The 27944-nt window shown below is 42.3% G+C and overlaps 1 protein-coding gene across 1 annotated transcript in view; it reads left to right on the top strand.

Moving 5' to 3' along the window:
- efl1 (elongation factor like GTPase 1) overlaps window positions 1–27944 on the top strand; it is a 189007-nt gene that overhangs the window by 631 nt on the left and 160432 nt on the right. Inside the window, exons 2-7 of the mRNA XM_055229179.1 lie at window positions 1769–1836; window positions 1917–2001; window positions 4390–4523; window positions 6449–6586; window positions 13395–13609; window positions 19437–19560. Coding sequence (XP_055085154.1) covers window positions 1769–1836; window positions 1917–2001; window positions 4390–4523; window positions 6449–6586; window positions 13395–13609; window positions 19437–19560 — 764 coding nt within the window. The remainder of the gene's footprint in view (window positions 1–1768; window positions 1837–1916; window positions 2002–4389; window positions 4524–6448; window positions 6587–13394; window positions 13610–19436; window positions 19561–27944) is intronic.

Consider the following 27944-nt stretch of genomic DNA (forward strand, 5'->3'; position numbering starts at 1 on the left):
ATAGACACAAACAAACTACTGAAGTGTTTGATTCTGCTGTGTCGTTATTGCCGTTTGTGTAATATGATTAAAAAACACATTTACAGTAGTTTTTGGATTAAGTCGACTTTGAGTTTATTAGGTCAGTGTCTTAAATTAGTTTCAGTATCGTCGTCTATATTTTCTTCAGCGATAGTTTGAATTTAACAGTTTTTATTCTGACGGGTCTAGATGTCAGTTTCTCTGGATTCTAAATGATTGGGATCAACACCAACCCTGTTTAGTCCTGGTTTAGTCCTGGTTCAGTCCTGGTTTAGTCCTGGTTTAGTCCTGGTTTAGTCCTGGTTTAGTCCTGGTTCAGTCCTGGTTTAGTCCTGGTTTAGTCCTGGTTTAGTCCTGGTTCAGTCCGGTTCAGTCTGGGTTTAGTCCGGTTTAGTCCCTGGTTAGTCCTGGTTTCAGTCCTGGTTCAGTCCTGGTCTAGTCCTGGTTTCAGTCCTGGTTTAGTTCCTGGTTCAGATCGTGGTTCAGTCCTGGTTCAGTCCTGGTTTAGTCCTGGTTTAGTCCTGCTTTAGTCCTGGTTAAGTTCTGGTTTAGTCCTGGTTCAGTCCTGGTTTAGTCCTGGTTCAGTCCTGGTTTAGTCCTGGTTTAGACCTGGTTTAGTCCTGGTTTAGACCTGGTCTAGTCCTGGTTTAGTCCTGGTCTAGTCCTGGTCTAGTCCTGGTCTAGTCCTGGTTTAGTCCTGGTTCAGTCCTGGTCTAGTCCTGGTTTAGTCCTGGTTCCAGTCCTGGTTCAGTCCTGGTTCAGTCCTGTTTTAGTCCTGGTTTAGTCCTGGTTCAGTCCTGGTTTAGTCCTGGTTTAGTCCTGGTTCAGTCCTGGTTTAATCCTGGTTTAGTCCTGGTTCAGTCCTAGTTCAGTCCTGGTTCAGTCCTGGTTCAGTCCTGGTTTAGTCCTGGTTTAGTCCTGGTTCAGTCCTGGTTCAGTCCTGGTTCAGTCCTGGTTTAGTCCTGGTTTAGTCCTGGTTTAGTCCTGTTTTAGTCCTGGTTTAGTCCTGGTTTAGTCCTGGTTTAGTCCTGGTTTAGTCCTGGTTTAGTCCTGGTTCAGTCCTGTTTTAGTCCTGGTTTAGTCCTGGTTTAGTCCTGTTTTAGTCCTGGTTCAGTCCTGTTTTAGTCCTGGTTTAGTCCATATTTAGTCCTGTTTTAGTCCTGTTTTAGTCCTGGTTCAGTCCTGGTCTAGTCCTGGTTTAGTCCTGGTCCAGTCCTGGTTTAGTCCTGGTTCAGTCCCGGTTTAATCCTGGTTTAGTCCTGGTTCAGTCCTGGTTTAGTCCTGGTTTAGTCCTGGTTCAGTCCTAGTTCAGTCCTGGTTCAGTCCTGGTTCAGTCCTGGTTTAGTCCTGGTTCAGTCCTGGTTCAGTCCTGGTTCAGTCCTGGTTTAGTCCTGGTTTAGTCCTGGTTCAGTCCTGGTTCAGTCCTGGTTCAGTCCTGGTTTAGTCCTGGTTTAGTCCTGTTTTAGTCCTGGTTCAGTCCTGTTTTAGTCCTGGTTCAGTCCTGGTTTAGTCCTGGTTTAGTCCTGGTTCAGTCCTGGTTTAGTCCTAGTTCAGTCCTGGTTTAGTCCTGGTCTAGTCCTGGTTCTTGTGCCTTAAAGGGTTTTATTCTGCCTTTTCTCTTTTCATTTTAACTTTATGATGATTATTTCTGTTTTGTTTTGTTGTGATTTTCGTGTCTTTCTTTTCCTGTCAAACTCTTTGTCTCTGTATAAATAAACCCGAGTCCTCTCCTGTTCCGTCTCTGCAGGTAAGACCACGTTAGCGGACTGTCTCGTGGCCAGTAATGGGATCATCTCCAGCCGCCTCGCCGGGAAGGTTCTGCTCACACGTTTACTCCTCAACGTTTGGAAAAAATATTCTCCTTTTGACGATGTGTTTTTAAAATTGTTTTCCAGCTGCGGTACTTGGACAGCAGGGAGGACGAGCAGCTCAGAGGCATCACCATGAAGTCCAGCGCCATCTCCCTTCACTTTTCACACCGTAAGATTCTCTCCATCGCTGTGGTCCACTGAGTGACATCATTAAGTGCAGCCGTTGAGTCAGTGTTACGTGTTAATCGTTAATATTTAATTAAACATCGAAATATTAAAAAACAAACCCAGATTCATGGCTCCAGCTCACAGTTCAGTTCATGTGTTGTTAGTTCGAAGTCCATCCATCCATTTTCTTACGTTTATCCGGAGCAGCAGTGTAAACAGGCCTTCCCTGACCTCCCTCAGCCCAGACGCTTCCTCCAGCTCCGTTCGTGGGGCCCAAAGGCGTTCCCAGAGACACGGTCCCTCCGGCGCGTCCTGGGTCTTTCCGGGGAGGCGTTCTGGACATTGTAGTCAAGTCTGAAATGTATAGAACACATGTGTCAAACTCAAGGCCCGTGGGCCAAATGCGGCCCGCCACGTCATTTTATGTGGCCCGCGACAAGGTCAATTAAAAAGTACGACTGTCTTAAAATATCAGTTTATCAGGAGATACACAGTCATTTTTTTCAGATCCATGCAATATTTATAACTTGAATATTTTACTTCTCCGGGGTATTTTACTTCTGTGGGGTATTTTACTTTCTGCGGGGTATTTTACTTCTGCGGGGTATTTTACTTCTGCGGGGTATTTTACTTCTCCGGGGTATTTTACTTCTGCGGAGTATTTTTACTTCTCCGGGGTATTTTACTTCTGTGGGGTATTTTATTTCTCCGGGGTATTTTACTTCTGCGGGGTATTTTACTTCTGTGGGGTATTTTACTTCTGTGGGGTATTTTACTTCTGTGGGGTATTTTACTTCTGTGGGGTGTTTATTTCTCCGGGGTATTTTACTTCTGCGGGGGTATTTACTTCTCCGGGGTATTTTACTTCTGTGGGGGTATTTTACTTCTGCGGGGTATTTTACTTCTGCGGGGTATTTACTTCTGCGGGGTGTTTTATTTCTGCGGGGTATTTTACTTCTGCGGGGTATTTTACTTCTGCGGGGTATTTTACTTCTGTGGGGTATTTTTACTTCTGCGGGGTATTTTACTTCTCCGGGTATTTTACTTCTGCGGAGTATTTTACTTCTCCGGGGTATTTTACTTCTGTGGGGTATTTTATTTCTCCGGGGTATTTTACTTCTGCGGGGTATTTTACTTCTGTGGGGTATTTTACTTCTGTGGGGTATTTTACTTCTGAGGGGTATTTTACTTCTGTGGGGTGTTTTATTTCTCCGGGGTATTTTACTTCTGCGGGGTATTTTTACTTCCCGGGGTATTTTACTTCTCCGGGGTGTTTTATTTCTCCGGGGTATTTTACTTCTGCGGGGTATTTTATTTCTCCGGGGTATTTTACTTCTGCGGGGTATTTTATTTCTGCGGGGTATTTTACTTCTGCGGGGTGTTTTATTTCTGCGGGGTATTTTACTTCTGCGGGGTATTTTATTTCTCCGGGGTGTTTTACTTCTGTGGGGTATTTTATTTCTCCGGGGTATTTTATTTCTGCGGGGTGTTTTACTTCTGCGGGGTATTTTACTTCTCCGGGGTGTTTTATTTCTCCGGGGTATTTTACTTCTGTGGGGTATTTTACTTCTGTGGGGTATTTTATTTCTCCGGGGTATTTTATTTCTGCGGGGTGTTTTACTTCTGCGGGGTATTTTACTTCTCCGGGGTGTTTTATTTCTCCGGGGTATTTTACTTCTGTGGGGTATTTTATTTCTCCGGGGTATTTTATTTCTCCGGGGTATTTTACTTCTGTGGGGTATTTTACTTCTGTGGGGTATTTTACTTCTGCGGGGTATTTTACTTCTGCGGGGTATTTTACTTCTGCGGGGTATTTTACTTCTGCGGGGTGTTTTATTTCTCCGGGGTGTTTTACTTCTGCGGGGTATTTTACTTCTCCGGGGTGTTTTATTTCTCCGGGGTATTTTACTTCTGTGGGGTATTTTATTTCTCCGGGGTATTTTATTTCTGCGGGGTGTTTTACTTCTGCGGGGTGTTTTATTTCTCCGGGGTGTTTTACTTCTGCGGGGTATTTTACTTCTCCGGGGTGTTTTATTTCTCCGGGGTATTTTACTTCTGTGGGGTATTTTATTTCTCCGGGGTATTTTATTTCTGCGGGGTATTTTACTTCTGCGGGGTATTTTACTTCTGTGGGGTATTTTACTTCTGTGGGGTATTTTATTTCTCTTATTTCTCCGGGGTATTTTACTTCTGTGGGGTATTTTACTTCTGCGGGGTATTAAGTGCTAGTACATGTGGGCGGAGCCTTGGACACATCTTCCAGCTAAGGAGCGTTTGAGTATGTCCCAGGACAGAGCTTTAGATTAGATTGTGTTTCCTCTTTTTTTCTGCGCTCACATAAACGTAGAACACACCGCTGTAATTCCCCTCCCGTCCTCTGTGCGTGCAGGAGAGCAGGACTACTTGCTAAACCTGATTGATTCTCCGGGACACGTGGACTTCTCCTCTGAGGTGTCGACGGCCGTGCGTTTGTGCGACGGCGCCGTCGTCGTCGTGGACGCCGTGGAGGGAGTGTGTCCACAGGTGAAGCTCAGGTCTTTGTTTTAGCGAGACAAACGGAGCTGCAGAGTGAGTTATGAGCATTTATACTGTTTACCGTAAATTTCGGATTATAAAGCCGCTACTTTTTTCCACGCTTTGAACCCTGCGGCTTTTACAGCAGTGCGGCTTATATATGGAATTTTACTGGATAACGGCCCCTGGGGGGCGCTCTCTAGCTGTAAACGTAAAAGTGAGACAGACGTGGGGAAAGATTCTGCTCTGAAGAGTTCACTAGTTTTGATTTTGAACGATCATTTTGCGCATCATGAAATGGATATGATGCAGTTTTTAAGATAAAGAAACAGAGCAGGGGTCGGCCTTTAACACGCAAAGAGCCATTTGGACCCACTTTCCACATAAAATAAAACACTGGGAGCCGCAAATACTTTTTGACATCTAAAATGAAGATAACACTGTATAATAACAATAATGTAACGGAATAATGTAGGTTTTACCTTTCACGGACAAGCCTTCTACACGTGGCAGATAAATATGGCAAAAACAACTTAAGTGCATTAAAAAAATACAACTCACCAAACCGCTGCATCATGCATCGCGCTGATTATGTGATTATGTCTACTCTACTCCGCAGTTTCTTTAAAAAACAACAACAAAAAAACTCGTAGCGTATCGTTTAATCCCAGGTGCTTATTCTCCATGTGCCAAAGCAGTTTTGAAGGTTTCATTGCCTTATTTGCTTTTCCCGTATGTTACGTAGAGCGGACTCTGTGCGTGAGTCACCTGTAGCGACAAACCCAGATTTTAAGTAGGCATTGTCTGTTAAATTTATCTTTCTTTTTCTTGGAGGTCGTAGTCTCCTCTTCTGGCTCCTCAGTTGTCCTTTCCCCCTTTGTTAAAAGCTCTCCAAAGACTTTTGTTTTGGCTCATTTTCACTCGCTTGTGGCTCTACTTTTGTGCGTCGTGTCTGATGTGTTATACGTGATACGTCACCGCGGAGACAAGAGCAGATAATAAACTTGCTACTACATCAAATAGATTTCTGTGGCGATTTCCAGCAGGATTTTCATGATACATCTACGGACGAGCTTATTAGTGTGTCATTAGGGACGGGCCAAAGTTGCTCCTGACCCCTGTGCGCACAGCGTCTGAAAATCAGGGCTCTTTACGCAGGACTGTGAGCTGTGTCTGTCAGTTCCCAAGCCACGCAGAGCCGCAGTATGAGGCGGAAAGAGGCGCATGCGGCTCCGGAGCCGCGAGTTGCCGACCCCTGAAATAGAGCCACTGCACGTAAGCTCGACATCAATGAATCCAACTTGGTCAATGTAAAAAGACGACAAAAGTTTTCAGAGGAAATAAAAGCAGATTTTCCGTGTTGGTGCAGCTTTATTTCTAAACCTGCAGATCAGACCTGTTCATCCCGTGTTGTTGTCGTGTTGGTGCCAATTTTCAGGCACAGTTTAAAAAAAAGCGTGTCGGTGCACCGTCTTTCTGTGTAAATATCTCATGTTACAATATGAAAACCTGCGGCTTTTATTCAGGTGCGGCTTATATATGTACAAAATTGATTTTCTCTTCAAATTTAGCTGGTGCGGCTTATATCAAGGTGCGCTCTGTAGTCCGAAATTTACGGTATATAAATGGAGCTAACCTGCTAGCCGCCGCGTTCCAAACAGGAAGTGATCATGGACGCACTTCCTGTTAATAGTTTGGAGCGGTTGAATAAGATTTTTATCATTTCCATTCTTATTTAAATCAAATTTTTGTTTTTACGTCTAATTTCATCTCTAAAAAATAAAAATCTTGTGAATAGTGAATCTGCCCAAGTTTCCTGAGGTTTTTCTAGTTCTAGACCAAGTTTTTTGCCGTTGCCGGTGAACAAAATTCACAAACAGGAACTTTCTTTGGCGTAACAGTAAACGTTCCCTCTGCTGCCCCCTGCTGTTCAGACTCAGGTGGTGCTGCGTCAGGCCTGGCTCGAGAACATTCGTCCCGTTTTGGTGATAAATAAAATCGACCGACTGATCCTGGAGCTGAAGATGACGTCACAGGAGGCGTACCTGCACCTGCAGAAGATACTCGAACAGGTGAGAGTACAAATACACCTGCAGAAGATACTACAACAGGTGAGAGTACAAATACACCTGCAGAAGATACTCGAACAGGTGAGAGTACAAATACACCTGCAGAACATACTACAACAGGTGAGAGTACAAATACACCTGCAGAACATACTACAACAGGTGAGAGTACAAATACACCTGCAGAACATACTACAACAGGTGAGAGTACAAATACACCTGCAGAAGATACTACAACAGGTGAGAGTACAAATACACCTGCAGAAGATACTACAACAGGTGAGTACAAATACACCTGCAGAAGATACTACAACAGGTGAGAGTACAAATACACCTGCAGAAGATACTACAACAGGTGAGAGTACAAATACACCTGCAGAAGATACTACAACAGGTGAGAGTACAAATACACCTGCAGAAGATACTACAACAGGTGAGAGTACAAATACACCTGCAGAAGATACTACAACAGGTGAGAGTTACAAATACACCTGCAGAAGATACTACAACAGGTGAGTACAAATACACCTGCAGAAGATACTACAACAGGTGAGAGTACAAATACACCTGCAGAAGATACTACAACAGGTGAGGAAACACAGACAGGTGAGGAGACAGACAGGTGAGGAGACGCAGACAGATGAGGAGACGCAGACAGGTGAGGAGACGCAGACAGGTGAGGGGAGACAGACAGTTGAGGAGACACAGACAGTTGAGGAGACACAGACAGGTAAGGAGACACAGACAGTTGAGGAGACACAGACAGGTGAGGAGACACAGACAGGTGAGGGGAGACAGACGGGTGAGGAGACGCAGACGGGTGAGGAGACACAGACGGGTGAGGAGACGCAGACAGGTGAGGAGACGCAGACAGTTGAGGAGACACAGACGGGTGAGGAGACACAGACAGGTGAGGAGACGCAGACAGGTGAGGAGACGCAGACAGATGAGGAGACGCAGACAGGTGAGGAGACGCAGACAGATGAGGAGATGCAGACAGGTGAGGAGACGCAGACAGGTGAGGAGACGCAGACAGTTGAGGAGACACAGACAGTTGAGGAGACACAGACAGTTGAGGAGACACAGACAGTTGAGGAGACACAGACAGGTGAGGAGACACAGACAGGTGAGGAGACGCAGACGGGTGAGGAGACGCAGACGGGTGAGGAGACACAGACGGGTGAGGAGACACAGACAGGTGAGGAGACGCAGACAGTTGAGGAGACACAGACGGGTGAGGAGACACAGACAGGTGAGGAGACACAGACGGGTGAGGAGACGCAGACGGGTGAGGAGACGCAGACAGATGAGGAGACGCAGACAGGTGAGGAGACGCAGACAGGTGAGGAGACGCAGACAGGTGAGGAGACGCAGACAGGTGAGTAGACGCAGACGGGTGAGGAGGCGCAGACGGGTGAGGAGGCGCAGACAGTTGAGGAGACACAGACAGTTGAGACGCAGACAGGTGAGGAGACGCAGACAGGTGAGGAGACACAGACAGGTGAGGAGACACAGACAGTTGAGGAGACACAGACAGTTGAGACGCAGACAGGTGAGGAGACGCAGACAGGTGAGGAGACGCAGACAGGTGAGGAGACGCAGACAGGTGAGTAGACGCAGACGGGTGAGGAGGCGCAGACAGTTGAGGAGACACAGACAGTTGAGACGCAGACAGGTGAGGAGACGCAGACAGGTGAGGAGACGCAGACAGGTGAGGAGACGCAGACAGGTGAGGAGACGCAGACAGGTGAGGAGACGCAGACAGGTGAGGAGACGCAGACAGGTGAGGAGACGCAGACAGGTGAGGAGACGCAGACACAACTCACTGATATTAAAAGCCACATGTTCAAAATCATTATAGACTTAATTTAAAACAAAAACAAAAAAAAATTGGGGAATCTTTTATTGACATGAAACGGTGACGACATCATAATATAAACTGTAAATAATCACATTTTTACACAGCAGCTTTTTCACATTCAAGGCTCAAAGCTCTTTTAACGAACCACACACACACACCCCCCCCCCACACACACACACACACACCCACACCAGAGCACACACACACACACACACAGGGGTGAGGGGGGTTAAATGTCTTGCCCGAGGACACAACAACAGCATCGACCTGTAGGAGCTGGACCCGTCTACCCATAACGTTTATGTCGAACTCTGGATTTGAACCACAAACCTTCAGCTCAGTGGACAAACTCTTCACAAACTGTCACTCAGTTGCTGGAGCCTTGATAAGACTTTTTTTTTTTTTCAGTAAATGTTCTAATAAGTCGTAAACAGCAGCAGATAAACTTTGTCCTGTTACTTCTCTGTGTTCCTCCTGGTGTCGGTGTGTTTTTTATCCAGTTTTTATTACTCTCTCACTCTGTTTGCGTCTATATCTCCACTTTAATCACTCACAAAACAACGTCTGAGGCTTTTTTTCGAGTCCTGGGAGCTGTGGACGATTTACAGATGGAATATTACTTATTTTCTCACAAAGCTACAAAACGTTCTGCCTCCCATCGTGCAGCAGTGGACGTACATCACACTAAAGTCACATCTTTTATCTGTCGCCCCTTTCATCATCGGGAACGTGTGACCCCCACGAACGGACGGGTTTAAGACATTTTTTCGACTTCGCTTTAAATTTCTTATCTGCAGAACGTGCGACCTTCGCTCTGGTACAGTCTCACCTCGTTTAGACTCTGCTTCAGGCATCATTTAAGACGCGACTCACTTAATTTAGCTTTGAATGTTGCCGGACGCCGCTTTTAACCCGACTGTTTCGCTGTAACCGACAGTAAACGAGTACAGAACGATCCCCCGAGCCTCTGCGCCGGATCTTAAAGCAACGGAACAGAAAGTAAGAAGCAAAGTGATGTTGGTGGAGCGTTCTGGCGTAACCTCGTTGACAAATCACGGCTGCACGATTCTACCGCTTTTTAATGAACTTGTGACGTCGCTCATTCTGTCACTCCTCCACACGAAATCAAAGCGCCATTTTGAAAAGAAGATAGTAAAGAAAAACATTTGGAAAACTTAAAAATACGACACATGGATCGTCCCAAATGTAAATAAATCTCGTCGTTCTGGGACGTCGTGTGGAGACGGGTCGGCTCTGCGGTGGGGGCGGACCCTGTTTCTCCGTCGCTGTTTTGTCTTTTAGTGTTTGTACCTGTAGATTTTTAAACTCACAGAGACGTCACGCAATTCGTCCTGATGCTGCGTGGGAAAACTACAACGTCAAAATGTGTTCGTAATCAGATCAGAATCAGAATCACTTTTATTGATCCCCGAAGGGAAATTCTCTTAGTTACAAGATGCCACAACTACGGGATAGAATTTAAGAATAAGAATAAAAAGTAATTTAAATAAGAATAAAATTTGTGCAATAAGAATAAAGTGTCATGCAATAAGAATAAAGTGTCAGTGTTAAACAAAATAAATAAATAGATCATCTCACAAAATCACACACTATTTACATCTATGTACAAAGTGGAATATTGCAGTATTGAAGTGTTTGGTTACAGAACGGAGTTTAACAGTTTGATGGCGACAGGCAGGAAAGATTTCCTGTGTCTCTCAGTGGAGCAGCGTGGCAGTAACAGTCTGTGGCTGAACGAGCTCTTCAGATTGGCCAGCACCTCGTGGAGGGGGTGGAGGGGAGAGTCCAGAATAGTCCTGACTTTGGTCAACATCCTCCTGTCCGACACAACAGTCAGAGAGTCCAGCTCCTCCCCCACAACATGACCAGCCTTCCTGATGATCTTATTGAGTCTATTCGTGTCCCTCACGCGCAGACTGCTGCCCCAGCAGACCACAGCGTACATGATGGCACTGGCCACCATAGACTCATAGAACATCCTGAGCATCGTCCTGCAGATGTCAAAGGACCTCAGCCTCCTCAGGAAATAGAGGCGGCTCTGGCCCTTCTTATAGACTGCGTCCACGTTTCTGCTCCAGTCCAGTTTATTGTCCAAGTACACTCCCAAGTACTTGTACTCCTCCACCATGTCCACACTGACCCCATGGATGGAGATGGGAGTCACAGCCACTTTGGTCCTCCTCAGGTCCACCACCAGTTCTTTTGTCTTGGTCACGTTGAGTTGAAGGTGGTTCTTCTCACTCCACGTGACAAAGTTGTCCACAACAGTCCTATACTCCCTCTCGTCACCACCGCTGATGCATCCCACCACTGCAGAGTCATCAGAAAACTTCTGAAGGTGGCAAGTCTCACTGCAGTAGCTGAAGTCCGTGGTGTAGAGAGTGAAGAGGAAGGGAGAGAGGACTGTCCCTTGTGGAGCCCCGGTGTTGCTGACCACTCTGTCTGACACACAGCCCTGTAAACGTACATACTGTGGTCTTCCAGTGAGATAGTCCACAATCCAGGACACCAGGGAGTCCTCCACCTGCATCACCGCCAGCTTCTCAGCCAGCAGAGCCGGCCTGATGGTGTCAAAGGCACTGGAGAAGTCAAAAAACATGACCCTCACAGTGGCAGCCGGTGTGTCCAGGTGGGGGTAGACTCTGTGGAGTAGGGTCAAGATGGCGTCATCTACTCCGAGATGGGGCTGGTAGGCGAACTGGAGGGGGTCCTGCAGATGTTGGACCCTGGGCCTCAGCTGCTCCAAGACGAGTCGTTCCAGAGTCTTCATGATGTGGGAGGTCAGTGCCACAGGCCTATAGTCCTTGGGGTCGCTGGGGTGCGGCGTCTTCGGGACAGGGACGAGGCACGATGTTTTCCACAGCAGGGGGACTCTCTGAAGACTCAGGCTCAGGTTGAAGATCAGGTGCAGGACACCACTTAGCTGAGGGGCACAGTTCTTTAAGACCCTGGGACTCACTCCATCAGGCCCTGGAGCTTTGCCAGCCCTGAGTCTCAGCAGCTGTCTCTTCACCTGCTCTTCAGTGACAGTCAGTGTGGAGGTGTCAGGAGGGGGAGGGGTGGAGCTGTCGGAGGTGTGAGCAGAGTCTTCCCCTGGAGATGGACGGGGGAGGGGGGGTGGGGGAGGCTACTGGCTGGAGATGGTAGTTGCCTGCCAGTTCAAAGCGATTAAAGAAGATGTTGAACTCATTGGCTAAGTTCACATCCCCCTCAACGCCTCTCCCTCTGGTCGGCTTGTGTCCTGTGATGGCTCTCATGCCGCTCCAGACTTCCCTGATGTTCTTCTGTCGGAGTCTCCCCTCCAGCTTCCTCCCATGTCTCTGTTTGGCCTTCCTCAGCTTCACCTTCAGTTCCTTCTGAGCAGACCGGGCCTCCTCCTTGTTGCCAGCTCTGTAGGCCCTCCTCTTCCTGATTAGTATGGTTTTAATGTCCTTGGTTATCCACGGCTTGTTGTTTGGATAACATTTCACAGTTCTTGCTGGGACTATTGAGTCCTCACAGAAGTTGATGTAGCTGGTGATGCAGTCGTTCAGCCCGTCCAGGTCTTCTCCATGTGGCTCTGTTAGTACAGCCCAATCAGTCTCCTCAAAACAGCACTGTAGCATCTCCATGCCCTCATCCGTCCATCTCCTCACAGTCCTTGTTGTTGGGGGGAGGCGCTTCACAAGAGGGAGGTAAGCTGCTTTGAGGTGAACCAGAATGTGATCAGACCCACCCAATGGGGGCAGTGGTGTGGCCAGGTATGCATTCCTGACATTAGCATAACAAAGGTCTAATGTCCTTTCCTCCCTGGTGGGACAGTTCACAAACTGGTGAAAATGGGAGAGAGTCTTGTCCAAACTAACATGGTTGAAGTAATGATTCTGTGTCCAAATGTGGATCAGTTTAGAACGGTTAAGATAGAGTCTCAGGGGTAAATTTAATGTTTTTAATGCTCTGGACTTGTGGAAATAAAAGCGTAGTGGTGTAATTCGGCCAGTAAGTGAAGATTGTCGTCTCCATTTTGTCAAAACGGCTGCATTTGACATGATTCATCTCTTATTATTATTCTGTTATATGTTCATTTGCTGGTTTAACACGTGCTGCTGTGCTAATGTTCACTGTTTTTGTTTTGTTTTATTTGTATAAAGCAAAAAATGTTCAATAAAAATAATAGAAAAAATATAAAATACACTGGTTAGGATTGACATCAACAAAATAATTCTGTCTTCAACCAGCGGACACGTAAAAAATCAGATCTGTTGCGTCGTACGAGTGGGCGATGTGGCGGAAGATAAATATAACTTACTTTTTTTTTTTTTTTTTTTGGGAGCCAGATCACGATTTAAATTCTATCACGATTCATGTGCACTTCATATTTTTCGTTCAACTTTAAGGCGTAAATAAAGTACAGTATTTTTCAGACTTTTCGTCGCTCTGGAGTATAAGTCGCACCAGCAAAAAAAAAAAAAAAAAGCATAATAATGAAGAAAAAAACAAAAAAAACAACAGCAAGTCGCATTTTTTGGGGGAAATTTATTTTACAAAATCCAAGACCAAGAACAGACGTTTTATCTTTAAAGTCAAGTTATAATAAATAATAAATAATAATACATTTTATTTATATAGCGCATTTCAAGACACTCAAAGACGCTTTACACAGAAGAACAATTTAAAAAAGTACAAATATACAAACATTTAAAATCAATACTCATAATAATTAAAGATTAAAAGCAGCTTTGAACAGGTGAGTCTTTAGGTGTTAGTTATAATAAAATAGAGAACAACACGCTACCGACAAACTGCTGCTTCTTCTGAGACTCCACACTTCACTGTGATTGGTTGAGTCCAGCTGTCAATCACTCAGCAGTGACTCACGATTGGACGGTTTCCGTGTTTCCGTCGGCGTTTGTGTGTTTTATTTCTTCACTTTGACGCGTCTCTCTGCCTCAGGTGAACGCGGTGACGGGGTCGCTGTTCACGTCCAAAGTCCTGGAGGAGCGAGCGGAGAAGGAGAGGGACGAGCCGGAGAGGGAAGCGTCTGGGGAGGGGGAGACCCTGTACGACTGGAGCGCGGGGCTGGAGGAGGCCGACGATTCCAACCTGTACTTCTCCCCAGACCAGGGCAACGTCGTGTTCGCCAGCGCCATCGACGGCTGGGGATTCAGGTAAAGAGTCGCGTCCAGGCGGCGTAGCTAACCTGCTAGCCGCTGCGGCGTTCTAAACAGGAAGTGAGCATGAGCGCACTTTGTATTAACCCTCTACATGATCCTGGGGTTTTTATTTCACTATTGTGTCTGTAAATCAAGATCTGAACATTAATAACAGACAAATCGAATATGTTTTATCTCATAGATGTTTTGAGATTTTTTTTTTTTTTTTTTTTTTAGGGTTTTTTTCAGTTAGTTTGAGGTTTGTTTTTTTTAAAGTTATTTTGAGTTCATTTATTTATTTTTTGTTATTTTGAGTTGTTTTTTTATTTATTTTTTTGTTATTTAGAATTTTTGGTTCTTTTTTTTCTTTTTTCTTTTTTGAGTTATTTTGAGAGTTTTTTTTAGTTCATTTTGAGTTCTTTTTTTGCTTTTTTGTTCAGTTTGAGATTTTTTTTAAAAGTTTTTTTTAGTTCATTTATTTATTTTTTGTTATTTTGAGTTGTTTTTTTATTTTTATTTTTTGTTATTTTTATTTTTTGGTTCTTTTTTTCTTTTTTTTTTTTTTAGTTATTTTGAGTTTTTTTTTTTTTGTGGGGTTTTTATTTCACTATTGTGTCAAGATCTGAACATTAATAACAGACAAATCAGGTCCTTCTTTCCCCGACGTCGCTCCTGTTACCGTTAGCAACAGGTTTGATTGACAGCGTTGCTAAGGGAAGGGCGTGACCTTCATCTACCTTTTGCGTAACAGATCTGCTTTTAGTTAATATCCTTCGGGCTCATATATCGTGAAGAAAATCATGTAAAAATATGTCAATTCTGCATAAAAAAGTCATTTAATGTGAATGTAAATAGATAAAAAATTGTCTAAAAAGTTGTATAAGATGTAAAAAATGTTTCAACCTGAACAAGTTAAAAGTTTCTAATGATAAACACAATAATAATTTTAATATTAATGACAAACACATGGATTATCTGTGTTTTTGTTGTGCGATTGTCACTTTACATTTGGTCAAATCTTTAAAAAAACCTGGGACAAGTCTGTGTGCAAAACGTCCACTAGATGGAGCTGTCCCCTCAGTTTCACTCGTGAGCTAAACTCCCATCAGCCCCAGACGGCGTTTGACATTCCGCTGCCGTCCTCGCCGCTCGTTTACAACCAAGTCACGTGACCTTCCATTGTGAAATACATTTGTGATATTAAGTCATGGAGACCAGGGATAGAACGACTTTAACCTTCAAACCTGAGAGTAAATAGAGTTTAGATACTACACTTTTACTGCAGTAATATCTAATACAGAGTAATCGTACTTTTACTCGAGTAAACGCTGCACCGGCCTGATTATTTTTACATAAATTAAAGAGGATTAACTGTAACACGTCACATATTTAGATCCATGTTTCCTTTTATTATTTAAGCTGCATTCGCCCCAAAACAAACGTATTAACAGGTTTCGCTTTCGTTTTTGTCGCTCTGAGTCCAAAGCCCCGCCCCCTTCACGGCGCCATCACATCACAATCAGCGTTAATGAAACTACTGCACATCACACCAGGTTTGTGAAGCTGTAGTGTGTTGTTTTGTGTCATGTTTTTGTATATTTATGGAGGATTGTCGTGTGGGAGCGTGGGTGACGTAGGCCTGTGGGCGGAGCCTCGTACAGGAGGGTTTGAATAGGGCCCGGGAGAGATCTCTAGATGAGTCAAACACGCATGGACGACTCTAAAACCTCTGCACACGTGATTTTGACGAGGAACAGCGTCAGAACATGGGAGAAACAAACAGAAAGTGGAGTTTGCAGATCTCGACGGCTCTACACAAACGCCGCCGTCGTTCAAACTCTCTCTAAATATATTTGTTATACTTGTACTACAAATACTCTCATATGTCAAGTGAGTCTGTGTAAATGTCGTAGGTCCGTCCATTTTAATCGCGTCTCCGCTTCTCGTGATTACGGCTCTTGTTCAAATGAATGAAGTGTCTGAGTGACCACTTCAGACTCAAACACTCGCCGCTATTAACCACGATCGTGTTTAATGATGAGACGCCGTCCAGCGCCATGTTTATACAACCACAACCCCAACGCTGTGGAAAAACTAAAAAAAATACACAATACGATGATCTGCACGTGCTTTTTGACCGATATCGAACTGAATAAACTGCAAAGACGTGATATTTAATGTTCAAACTGATTAACTTTATTGTTTTTATGCAAAGACTCACTCATTTTGGCGTTGTATAAATGCACACGTCTAACCTGCTCGGCGCCGCGTCCCAGTGATCGTGGACACACTCCGGCTTTAGTTCACTTCCTGTGTAACGTGTGTGTGTGTTTTGCTCCATCTTCTTGTATTTCTGAGCCGTTTGTGGTTGTGGCTGAATCGTAGGTTTGTGCGTCTGGAGGATCTTCACCTTAAAGTTCGACTCCAGACGCACCAGGAGCTTCAGATCCCAGAAAACCTTCCGCATTGAGACTTTATCTTTCAATTTCAATTCAGTTTCAGTTTTATTTTTCTTCTTTCCTCTCCTTTTTTGAGATTATATAAGGGTTAATTTGTGAAATGTGCTGGAAGTGAACCCCATACATGCGCTCGAAAATAAATACATAAATAAATAAATAATAAAAATGAATAATAAAATACATTTTCAACGTAATGTACAACACACACACATACACACACACACGTAGCATACACACACACACACACGTAGCATACACACACACACATGTAGCATACACACACACACGTAGCATACACACACACACGTAGCATACACACACACACGTAGCATACACACACACACACGTAGCATACACACACGTAGCATACACACACACACGTAGCATACACACACACACGTAGCATACACACACACACGTAGCATACACACACACACGTAGCATACACACACACACCCACCCCCACACGGACCATACACACACGTAGCATACACACACACACCCACACACACACGGACCATACACACATGTAGCATACACACACACACGTAGCATACACACACACACGTAGCATACACACACACACGTAGCATACACACACGTAGCATACACACACACATGTAGCATACACACACACACGTAGCATACACACACACACGTAGCATACACACACACACGTAGCATACACACACGTAGCATACACACACACATGTAGCATACACACACACACGTAGCATACACACACGTAGCATACACACACACATGTAGCATACACACACACACGTAGCATACACACACACACGTAGCATACACACACACACGTAGCATACACACACACACCCACACCCACACGGACCATACACACACGTAGCATACACACACACACCCACACACACACGGACCATACACACACGGAGCATACACACACACGGAGCATACACACACACACACACATCTCATTTGTTTTGTCATTAGAGTTTGACACACTGTTTTATGAAAGTAGAAAGTTGTAAGAAGAGAAGAATGATAAGAATTTATGTAAGAATAAAAAAAAAAACGAGCGAGTGAATGAATAAATAAATAAAAAAGACAAACAGGAAGAGGTATATACACTGATATAATTAAATGAAAGAGAAAGAAAAGTAATAATAATGATGAGATTAATAATAAGATAGTACTATAATTAAAGTTTAAAGCAAATAAAATATAAATACATTTAATTACAAGGTTCTTTCTTCGAATCAGCCACAAATCTCTTAATAACAGGAAGATCACGCTTAAGTTTTCTTGAAATATTTAAGGTTTTCACACCTTTTTCTTTCTCATATGGATTTAAAATGGCGGTATGGTCTGTTGTGTTTTTATTTAGACAGAGACACACAACCACACACTGACTTAAAAAAAAACAGTAAAGATGTTTGATTCCAGGTTAGAGCAAAAATACTAACTGTCCTCTAGAGGGCGCCCTAGTGACTCCAGTAGTTTCTTCTTCAATCTTAGGCGAGGCTTAATAACGTGGAACGTCCTTCTGAAGTATTTGGTCCAAACTCTTTGTCTCAGGTGATTTATTTGACCCAAAGCTCCTTAGACACAAACCATCCATGAGTTTCACTGGAAAAAAAACAAAAAAAACTGTACTTTTATGACACGTAAACACAATTTGCACAGTAGTTTGTAACGTGATGCACAGTCTGTGGGTGAAAACTCCACATTTGCTTTATTATTTACTTCATTTTTATAATTAGCTCACACATTTTGAGCCGTTTGCGTTTAGAACTTAAAGATTAAATGTGAGTTTTGAGTTTAACTGTGGCACGTTTTAGTTCTAAATAATGATTTGGTAAAAGTTATTCCAAAAAAGCCTTTAAAGTAGCGTCTAAACAGAGGCTTTTATGAGGCTGTTCAGATTTGAAGTGCATTGGTCTGATGAAGAGCGCATTTACATAATAAGATAAGTGCCATTTGAAAAACTCACCGGAGACTCGTCGTTTACTCTTTGTGTAGTGATGTTTTCAAAAGCCAAATGTATTTTACTGCTCTCAAAGTGGAACCCCGTCTATTCTTTATAAAAACACTGAACATTATTGTGTCTGGAAGATGGAAACACAAAGAAAAACACTTTTGAGAAGATAAAACATTATTATATTACATCGCGAAGAAAAATCCATTGATCTGATTCACACGACCAGGCAAAAGTTTGGACGTTTTTCCATTTCTTCTTTCCGTTTCTTGTTTATTTCCAGGATTAGTCAAACTGTAAAATTATCACCGAAGCATCAAAACGACGAACGACACTCGTGAATGTGGTGAACGAAAAAGGGAAGGGCCACCGTTTTTCAATGTAAAGTGAATTGGAGCCAGATTTGATGGAGCGGAAAGTGCTGGTCATGATCACTTCCTGTTTGTTACACGACGGCTAGCAGGTTAGCTACGTCCGTTTGTGTACAGAGGTCCCTGGTTCTAAAAATAACCCGCAATAGGCGAAATTCGTGAAGTATCATCTTTATTTTTATATATTTTTTTTATATATTTTGCAGCTGTAAAACCCCTCACCACACACTTTATACACTTTTCTCCCATAATATAGCGACACACATCCGTACACAGTCTATAGTTGTGACGTTTTATTTTATTTAAACGTCGAGGTCGAGGTGCACTTTATTATTCGTCCTCTGCGTTTGACCCGTCTCCAGATCTCGTCGCTCATCTCGGTCGGGTCCGTCCGAGCTGGGGGGTTCTGTATGTATGCGTAGGGCGGGAGGTTCAGCAGTTACCACGGTTACACGACGCGCGCATTAGCGAACGCTGCGGGAAAAAAAGTTATAAAATTCAACTTTCACCCAATAAAAAACCGCAAAACGTGATTTAAAGAGGTCCTGGTTTTGTTTAAGAGTTTGATTTTACGCAAAAAGGTGAAAAACTGTTGGCTAATGCTAATGCTAATGCTATAATGCTAATGCTATTTGAAAGGGCGTTACAAATGATGAATGAATGAATTGGTTCAGATGAATTGGTTCTTTATGGTCGGATTGTGATAAACTCAGATTAAAGTCTAACAGAGCCTCAGACAGAGCAGTGCCTCCAGTTAGCAAAGCGTCAGTTGAGCATTTTTTTTGTTTGATGGAGGAAAAACTGATCCAGACACAGAGAGAACACGCAAACTCCGCACAACATAAACAAATACGGTTTAAGATGTAAATGTGGAAGTTGAGGTGCAGTATTTCAAAAAAAGTTCCAGTTTTGTTTGTGTGAATTGGGTCATTCTGAGGTGTGTTTGTGTGTAATGTTGTGTGTAATGTTGTGTGTAATGTTGTGTGTAATGTTGTGTGTAATGTTGTGTGTAATGTTGTGTGTAATGTTGTGTGTAATGTTGTGTGTTTCAGGATCCAGCAGTTTGCTCAGATCTACAGTGAGCGGATGGGCATCAGGGCCTGCGTTCTGCTCAAGACTCTGTGGGGAGACTTCTACCTCAACAATAAAACAAAGAAGATCATAAAGGGAGCACAGGTACGACACTGAGGAGGAGGAGGAGGAGGAGGAGGAGGAGGAGAGGAGGAGGCTGTTGTCTTATAGTGTGCGTATGAGGTTGAATACAGCAGAGAGAAAAGGAGGAGGTGGAGAATCAGATTTTGATTAGTTTAACAGTCAAATGAGTGTTTATATTGAGATTTTTTGAGCCCTTAGCAACGCTGTCAATCAAACCTGTCGCTAAGGCTAACAGGAGCGACCTCGGGGAAAGAAGGAGACGCCTGATTGGTCTGTTTTTAATGTTCATATCTTGATTTACAGACACAATAGTGAAATAAAAACCCCAGGATCATGTAGAGGGTTAATACGAACATTTAAGACCAGAATGAGTCTGAAGCAGCAGAGACAGAGAGAGGGGACAAAAAACAAAAAAATTAACTTAAAAAAAAAATAAATAAATAAAATCTAAATAACTAAATAAATAAATAAATAAAATAAAATACATACAACAAAAATATATATAAATAAAATAAAAATAATTTAAAAAATAAAAAAAAAAAAAAAAAAAAAAAAAAAAAAAATGAACCCCAGGATCATGTAGAGGGTTAATACGAACATTTAAGACCAGAATGAGTCTGAAGCAGCAGAGACAGAGAGAGGAGACAGATAAAAAACAAAAACAAAACTCAAAATAAAAAAAATAAAAAACAAAAAAACTCAAAATAACTTAAAAAACAAAAAACAAAACTCTAAATAACAAAAAAATAACTGAAAAAACTCCTCAAAATAACAAAAAACCAGTAAATGAACTCAAAATGAACTAAAAAAAAAACCCCTCAAAATAACAAAAAAAACAAAAAAACAAACAATAATAATAACAAAAAAAAAAAAAAAAAAATTATAACAATAAAATAAACTCAAAAATGACAGACAGTGGTGGAGTGCAGTGGTTCTGAGGGTTTTAGTCTATGAGATAAAACATGTGTGATTTGTCTGTTATTAATGTTCATATCTTGATTTACAGACACAATAGTGAAATAAAAACCCCAGGATCATGTAGAGGGTTAATACGAACATTTAAGACCAGAATGAGTCACTTCCTGTTTGTAACGCGGCAGCTAGCAGGTTAGCTACGTCTATTTATATAAACAGTCTGTCGTTTTAACCAAATTAAGGTTGAATTATGGTGATTTGAAGCTTCGACGGAGACAACACTCAAGGTTAATATTTTTTTATTTGACATTTTGATTTAATAATGCGTCTGTCGTTGTTATAAAAGCTCTTCTTCGTCTTCTTCATGTCTTTCCGAGTCTGTATAATCCAGATAACCATAATTATTTCCAAAACACATTTTCGATCATTTTAATCGTCGTCCAGATCAGATAGTTCTGACAAATCGTTGAAGCCGTCGTTTGCACCGCAGCAGAACGTCTTAAAATAACTTGTTTTGAGTTTAAGGCTGTGGAAGTAATTTGATTTTATTTCTTTTAATCTGACGGAGAGCTGAGGGTTTTAAATGTTGAGTGATCAGCGTGGGGCTTTTAAAATCAGAGGTCTGCTCTACGGTCAGTCGTTGGGAGCAGTTTGTTTGGACTTTGGACCATAAAACGTTATATTTAAAAGCCGTATGTCACCAGATCTACCGTTTAACTCCTCATGAACTCTTTAAAGAAACGGACTGAGTGAATGTGACGTGACCCACAGCCACCCATAGCAACGCTGTCAATCAAACCTGTTGCTAACGCTTTAAGACCAAAATGAGTATAAATAACAAAAAAATAACAACAAAAAACCCCTCAAAATAACAAAAAAACAAAAACAAACTCAAAATAACAAAAAAAACCTCAAAATAACAAAAAAAACAAACTCAAAATAACAAAAAACCCTCAAAATAACAAAAAACCTCAAAATAACAAAAAAAGTCAAAATAACAAAAAAAAACTCAAAATAACAAAAAAACCTCAAAATAACAAAAAAAAAATAAATGATGTCAAAATAACTAAAAAAAAGACAAACCTCAAAATAACTTAAAAAAACTCAAAAGAAAAACCCTCAAAATAAACAAAAATAAATAAATGAACTCAATATAACTAAAAAATTAAAGCCGCAAGCGGCGATGATGGCCCTCGCCCCCCGCGCGACCGCCCCCCGCGCGACCGCCCCCCGCGCGACCGCCCCCCGCGCGACCGCCCCCCCATGCGACCGCCCGGGGCCGGCCACCGCCCCCACGCACCATTTTCCCCGCCTGGCCACCCCACGGCCGCAATCCGCCCCCTTCACACAATTTCTATATAAATATGTGTGACCCACACATTATAATGGAGGTCCACGGCGTTGAACCGGCAACCTCGTGCACAATACAGGCATGGTGTAATGGACTTTTTGCCTCTTTTGAGGTCCACAATGATATCACCAACTTTCATGCCAATCGGACAAAGTTGAGTTTTTTACCTGTACAGTAGGGGGCGCTATGGAGGTCACTGGCCACATGTTTATTATGGTTCTCTATTCACAGTTTTAATCCACATCAGTGATTAGAATTTGAGCTTTTTAGTCTGATCCATGTGTCTGTGAGAGGGAATCAAATATGCAGGAAAGCAGTCATATTTTGACAGTGTGCTGTGCATAAACCATAAAGAATATCCCCAAAACGTGGATGATTATTGACAATCGACATATGTACATGCTGTATGTGGAGTTTGAGGTAATTCGGATGAAAAACCTAGGAGTATATATGATTCATAGACATGCAAGTCAAAGTGCCAAGTGCCAATTTCTTTTCAATTCATTGTGCCCCTGGTGGCCAACAGTGGAAAATAACCCATGGCCATAATGTAATTTTTTGTTTCTTCTGAGACCATGAATTGATGCCCCAAATTTCATAGGAATTGGATAATGTTGGCATTTCACCTCTATGGTAGGGGGCGCTATAGTGTTCATTTTGATTAAAATTAATATTGCATTCCATTCATGCCCCAATCTCGCATATGTGATGTGAATGTGAGCTCTGTAGGGCAATGCCTGTGGTCGTGAGAGGACATCGAAAAAACAGGAAACTAAGGCGTATTTCGGTGGGGGCGTACGGGCGAACCGTGTGGAATTTGGAGAAAACGTGGATAACTTCTGAAAACCCATGTGTCTGGATGTGGCATGTGAAATCTGAGCTCATTTGGACCAAAAACCTGAGACTAGTAGCGTTTTGAAAACACGCTGCGAATGAAGCGGCGAATTTTTGATCCAAAATGGCCGACTTCCTGTCTGTCATAGAGCAGTGCTTCAATTCATATTTATGCTTGTCCCCCCATTCTCTATCACTGTTCTGATTTTTGTGTGTGTTTTCCAAAATAAACCAGGCTCCTCTCCCATAGGGGTGAAATTTTAGGTGGCGCCGTCGAGTCAGGGGGCATGGGACATTTTGGCGACACATATTTTATGAAATTTTTCGCAGAGCCGGTCGATTCTATACCCCCATGTGAGACTTTTCGTGAATGTTCAAGGGGTGAAAAATGCGATTGTTTTGGCGGAAAAACGAAGAACAATGTTAATATGCAGTGTGGCCCTGAGCTGTGTGGCCCTGACTCTATATGAGAGGGGTCTGTGGCTTTGCACCGGCAAGCATGTACATAATACAGGTATGGTGTAATGGACTTTTTTGACCCTTTTAATGCCCCCAATTATCTCCCCAAGTTTCATGCCAATCGGACAAAGTTGTGTATTTTACCAATACTGTAGGGGGCGCTATAGTGTTCATTTAGATACTAATTAATAATGCATTCTGTTAATACCCTCATATCACACGTGTGATGTGAATTTGAGCTGTGTAGACCAATGCATGTGCGTGTCAGACATTTTTTAATGATTTTATTTGGAGTATTTGCGCCCCTGGTGGCCAAGTGTGGAAAATGACTCATGGCCATAATGTAATTTTTTGTTTCTTCTGATGCCACTGATTTATTCCCCGAATTTCGTAGGAATCCGATAATATTGGCGTTTCACCCCTATGATAGGGGGCGCTATAGTGTTCATTTTTATTACAATTAATAATCCATTTTATTAATACCCTCATATCACACATGTGATGTGAATTTGAGCTGTGTAGACCAATGCATGTGCGTGTCAGACATTTTTAAATGATTTTATTTGGAGTCTTTGCGCCCCTGGTGGCCAAGTGTGAAAAATGACCTATGCCCGTAATATTATTTTTTGGTCCACGTCATGCCCCCAATTTATTTCCCGAATTTCGTAGGAATCCGATAATGTTTGCCTTTCACCTCTATGGTAGGGGGCGCTATAGTGTTCATTTTGATTAAAATTATTATTGCATTCCATTCAAGGCCCAATCTCGCATATGTGATGTGAATGTGAGCTCTGTAGGGCAATGCCTGTGGTCGTGAGAGGACATCGAAAAAACAGGAAACGAAGGCGTACTTCGGTGGCGGCGTACGGGCGAACCGTGTGGAATTCGGAGAAAACGTGGATAACTTCTGAAAACCCATGTGTCTGGATGTGGCATGTGAAATCTGAGCTCATTTGGACCAAAAACCTGAGACTAGTAGCGTTTTGAAAACACGCAGCGAAAAATTTGGCGAATTTTCGATTCAATATAGCCGACTACCTGTCTGTCCTAGGGCCGCACTATGATTGGCTTTTTTGCTTGTCTCCATGAGCTCTATCACTGGTGTGAATTTCGTCAAGCTAGGGCGAAAAATGCGTGTCGGCTCCCAATTCATTTCAAAATTTTGAATTTTCTAGGTGGCGCTGTCGAGCCAGTGTGCGTGGGTCATTTTCGTGATGCATATTTTCTTGAATTTTTTGCCAAGCCGGTCGATTTGATACCCCCATGTGAGACTTTTCGTTGACGTTCAGGGGGTGAAAATTGCGATCCCAGGGGGAGAAAAAAAATAATAATAATAATAAGAAGAAACCCAGGAAGAACAATGCCCCTCGCCATCACTTCGTGAGTGGCGAGGGCCAAAAATAAAATAAAAAAATCTCAAAATAACAAAAACTAAATTAACTGAAAATAACTTAAAAAAACACACACAAAACAGACGCCTCAAAATAACAAAAAAAAAATCTCAAAATGACCTAAAAAAACAAAACAAAACAAAAAAACAAAAACCCAAAAACTCAAAATAACAAAAAAAAATTATAAATAAACTCAAAATAACAAAAAAAAAAAAGTTAATAAATAATTAAAATAAAAAATAAACTCAAAATAACTTAAAAGAAATGACAGAAGCGGTGGAGTGATTCAGTTCTGAGGGTTTTAGTCTGAGATAATTTTGTCTGTTATTAATGTTCACGTCTTGATTTACAGACACAACAGTGAAATAAAAACCCCAGTAATCTGTAATCTCTTATTTTCAAGACGCCATTTTGCTGATCTACTCCCGTTTCACCTCCACTGTGACACGCCCCCTGGTGGTTTAATGCAGTAACGATGGTAAAGATTAAGTTCCAGTGTTGTTTTCGTACATTTGACAGACGTCGCTCTTAAAACGTCGTGTTGAATATCGAGCTGTTGTGCAGACTGTTATCTGGACGCGGGGCAGTCGGTTGTGGAGTTGTCCGCTGGTTCCGGGTCGATGTTATCGCCGTTCTCCTGTCACTCAAACGGGCACTGACTCTATCTCGCTTCAGTCTGGACTCTGGACTCTCCTGTCTGCTGCTGGAGAGAGGAGGCCATTTTCATTCATGTGTGTGTATTAAATGTCCCATGATGCACTGCTCTGATCTGGTCTAATGTTGTTTCCTCGTCACACACAGACCTGGAGTTGTGTTTCATTCACACATGTTTAACACACAAACCTGCAGATTTAGACTGAGTTATTTTGAGGTTTTTATTTTTAAATTTTTGTTATTTTGAGTGTTTTTTTTTTGTTATTTTGAGTTTATTTATTTATTTTTGTTATTTAGAGTTTTTCTTTTTGTTTTTTTTCAGTTATTTTGAGGTTTTTATTTATTTTTTGTTATTTTGAGTGTTTTTTTTGTTTTTGTTATTTTGAGTTTATTTATTTATTTTTGTTATTTAGAGTTTTGTTTTGTTTGTTTTTTTTTAGTTATTTTGAGTTTTTCTTGTTTTTTATTTTTGTTATTTTGAATTTGTTTTTTTTTTAGTTAATTTTGAGTTCATTTATTTGTTTTTGTTACTTTGAGGGTTTTTTCAGTTATTTTGAGGTTTTTATTTATTTTTTTGTTATTTTGAGTTTATTTTTTTATTTAGAGTTTTGTTTTTTGTTTTGTTTTCAGTTATTTTGAGGTTTTTATTTATTTTTTGTTATTTTGAGGATTTTTTTTTGTTTTTCTTATTTTGAGTTCATTTATTTATTTATTTTTGTCATTTACAGTTTTTTTTTTTTTGTTATTTTGAGTTTTTTTGTTTTTAATTTGTTTAATTTTGAGTTTATTTTTTTGATAAACAGCGCCCTCTCTCTGTCTCTGCTGCTTCAGACTCATTCTGGTCTTAAATGTTCGTATTAACCCTCTACATGATCCTGGGGTTTTTATTTCACTATTGTGTCTGTAAATCGAGATCTGAACATTAATAACAGACAAATCAGGTCCTTCTTTCCTTCAGTCTGATTTAAAGTGTCTGTTTTTATTGCAGGACTCACATTTGTTCACGTTTATGTTTTTATCACATCCCAGTAACAGCTTTTCTGACCTTTTTTATTGTATTTACATAGATATTTCTTTCTGTGCGAGTTGTGTATGTTTGTACTTTACCCTCTGATGCTCCTTCTGCTGGCCCACTCACCACACGGAGCACGAGGTCAGAGCTGGAGGGGCGTTCAATGGCAGTAGCGCTTTTTCCTACGCACGCAAATGACCCTGAAAGCAACATCCCATTCACTGGAATATTTAAGTATAAAAAAAAGAACGCGCAATTCTCACTCATACGACGCTGCACAGTGAAAAACAAACACAACCAACAGAGAAATGGACGTACAGAAACGCACCGGGAGGGGGTTACCGCGGCAACGCAACGCACACGTTTAGCGAACCCCGCCAGGTACGTTTTTAGGTCAAGAAAAAATACAAAATGGATTCAAAGAGCGCGTTTCCAGGAGCCTGCGATCAATCCGAGGGTTCAAAAAGGTGAGAGTGACCGACTGAAAAACTGTTGGCTAATGCTAATGCTAGTGCTAATGCTAATGCTAGTGCTAATGCTAATGCTAGCTTGTGACTGTGATGTTATTTGAGAGAGACGTGTTTAACAGCACAAATCACCTGTTGTAGTTCAGATAAGTCAGCTCTTTCTGGTCAGATTGTGTTAAAACAAAACTCAGATTAAAGTCTAGCAAAATCTCAGACAGAGCAGTGCCTCCAGTTAGCATCACACCCCAGGGAATACTGTTGACATCAGCTGTAAAGTTTCAGTATTTTCAGATTGGACTGAGTGACGAGAGCGTTCAGAGTCCAGTGAGTCTTATTGATAATTTAGCAGCTGATCATCTGCATTTCCTGTGGGTGTGATGCTAACAGGAGGCACTGCTCTGTCTGAGGTTTGTTAGACTTTAATCTGAGTTTTGTTTTAACACGATCTGATTTATATGAACTACAACAGGTGATTTGTCCCTCCCTTCTCTCGCGCTCTCTGTCCCTGTGTCTCTCCCTCCCTCTCTTTTCCACTCCCCTCTCTCTTTCTCTCTCACTTCCTCCCTCCTCTCCCTCTCGCCTCACCTCTCTCTCGCTCCCTCTCTCTTCTGCTCTCCCTCTCTCCTCATCCTCCTCTCTCCCTTTCTCCTCGTCTCATCTCTCTCTCTGTTCATCTCTCTCGCTCTCCTCATCTCTCTCTCTCTCTCTTCCACCCCAATCTCCTTCTCTCCTCATCCCTCATCTCTCTCTCTTTTCCACTCCTCTCTTCTCATTTCTCCCTCTCTTCCACTCATCTGTCTCTCTCTCTTTCTCTGTTGCTTTCTCTCTCCCTCTCTTCCACTCATCTCTCTCTCCCTCTCTCCTCATCTCTTTCTTCCACTCATCCCTCTGTCTCTCTTTCTCTCTCCCTCTCTCCTCATCCCTCATCTCTGTCTCTCTTTTCCACTCCTCTCTCTTCTCATTTCTCCCTCTCTTCCAATCATCTGTCTCTCTCTCTCTGTTGCTTTCTCTCTCCCTCTCTTCCACTCATCTCTCTCTCCCTCTCTCCTCATCTCTTTCTTCCACTCATCCCTCTCTCTGTCTCTCTTTCTGTTGCTCTCTCCCTCTCTTCCACTCATCCCTGTCTCTCTTTCTGTCTCCCTCTCTCCTCATCCCTCTCTCTGTCTCTCTCTCATTACAGTCACAAGCTAGTTAGCATTAGCATTAGCATTAGCATTAGCCGTCAGTTTTTCAGTGAGTGATGTGCTCTTTAAATCACTTTTGTATTTTTTCTTGGGTTTGCTAACGTGTGCGTCGCGTCTCCGTGGTAACCGCTGAGCATT

This window comes from Periophthalmus magnuspinnatus, chromosome 3, assembly GCF_009829125.3.
Source record: "Periophthalmus magnuspinnatus isolate fPerMag1 chromosome 3, fPerMag1.2.pri, whole genome shotgun sequence".
NCBI lineage: Eukaryota > Metazoa > Chordata > Actinopteri > Gobiiformes > Gobiidae > Periophthalmus > Periophthalmus magnuspinnatus.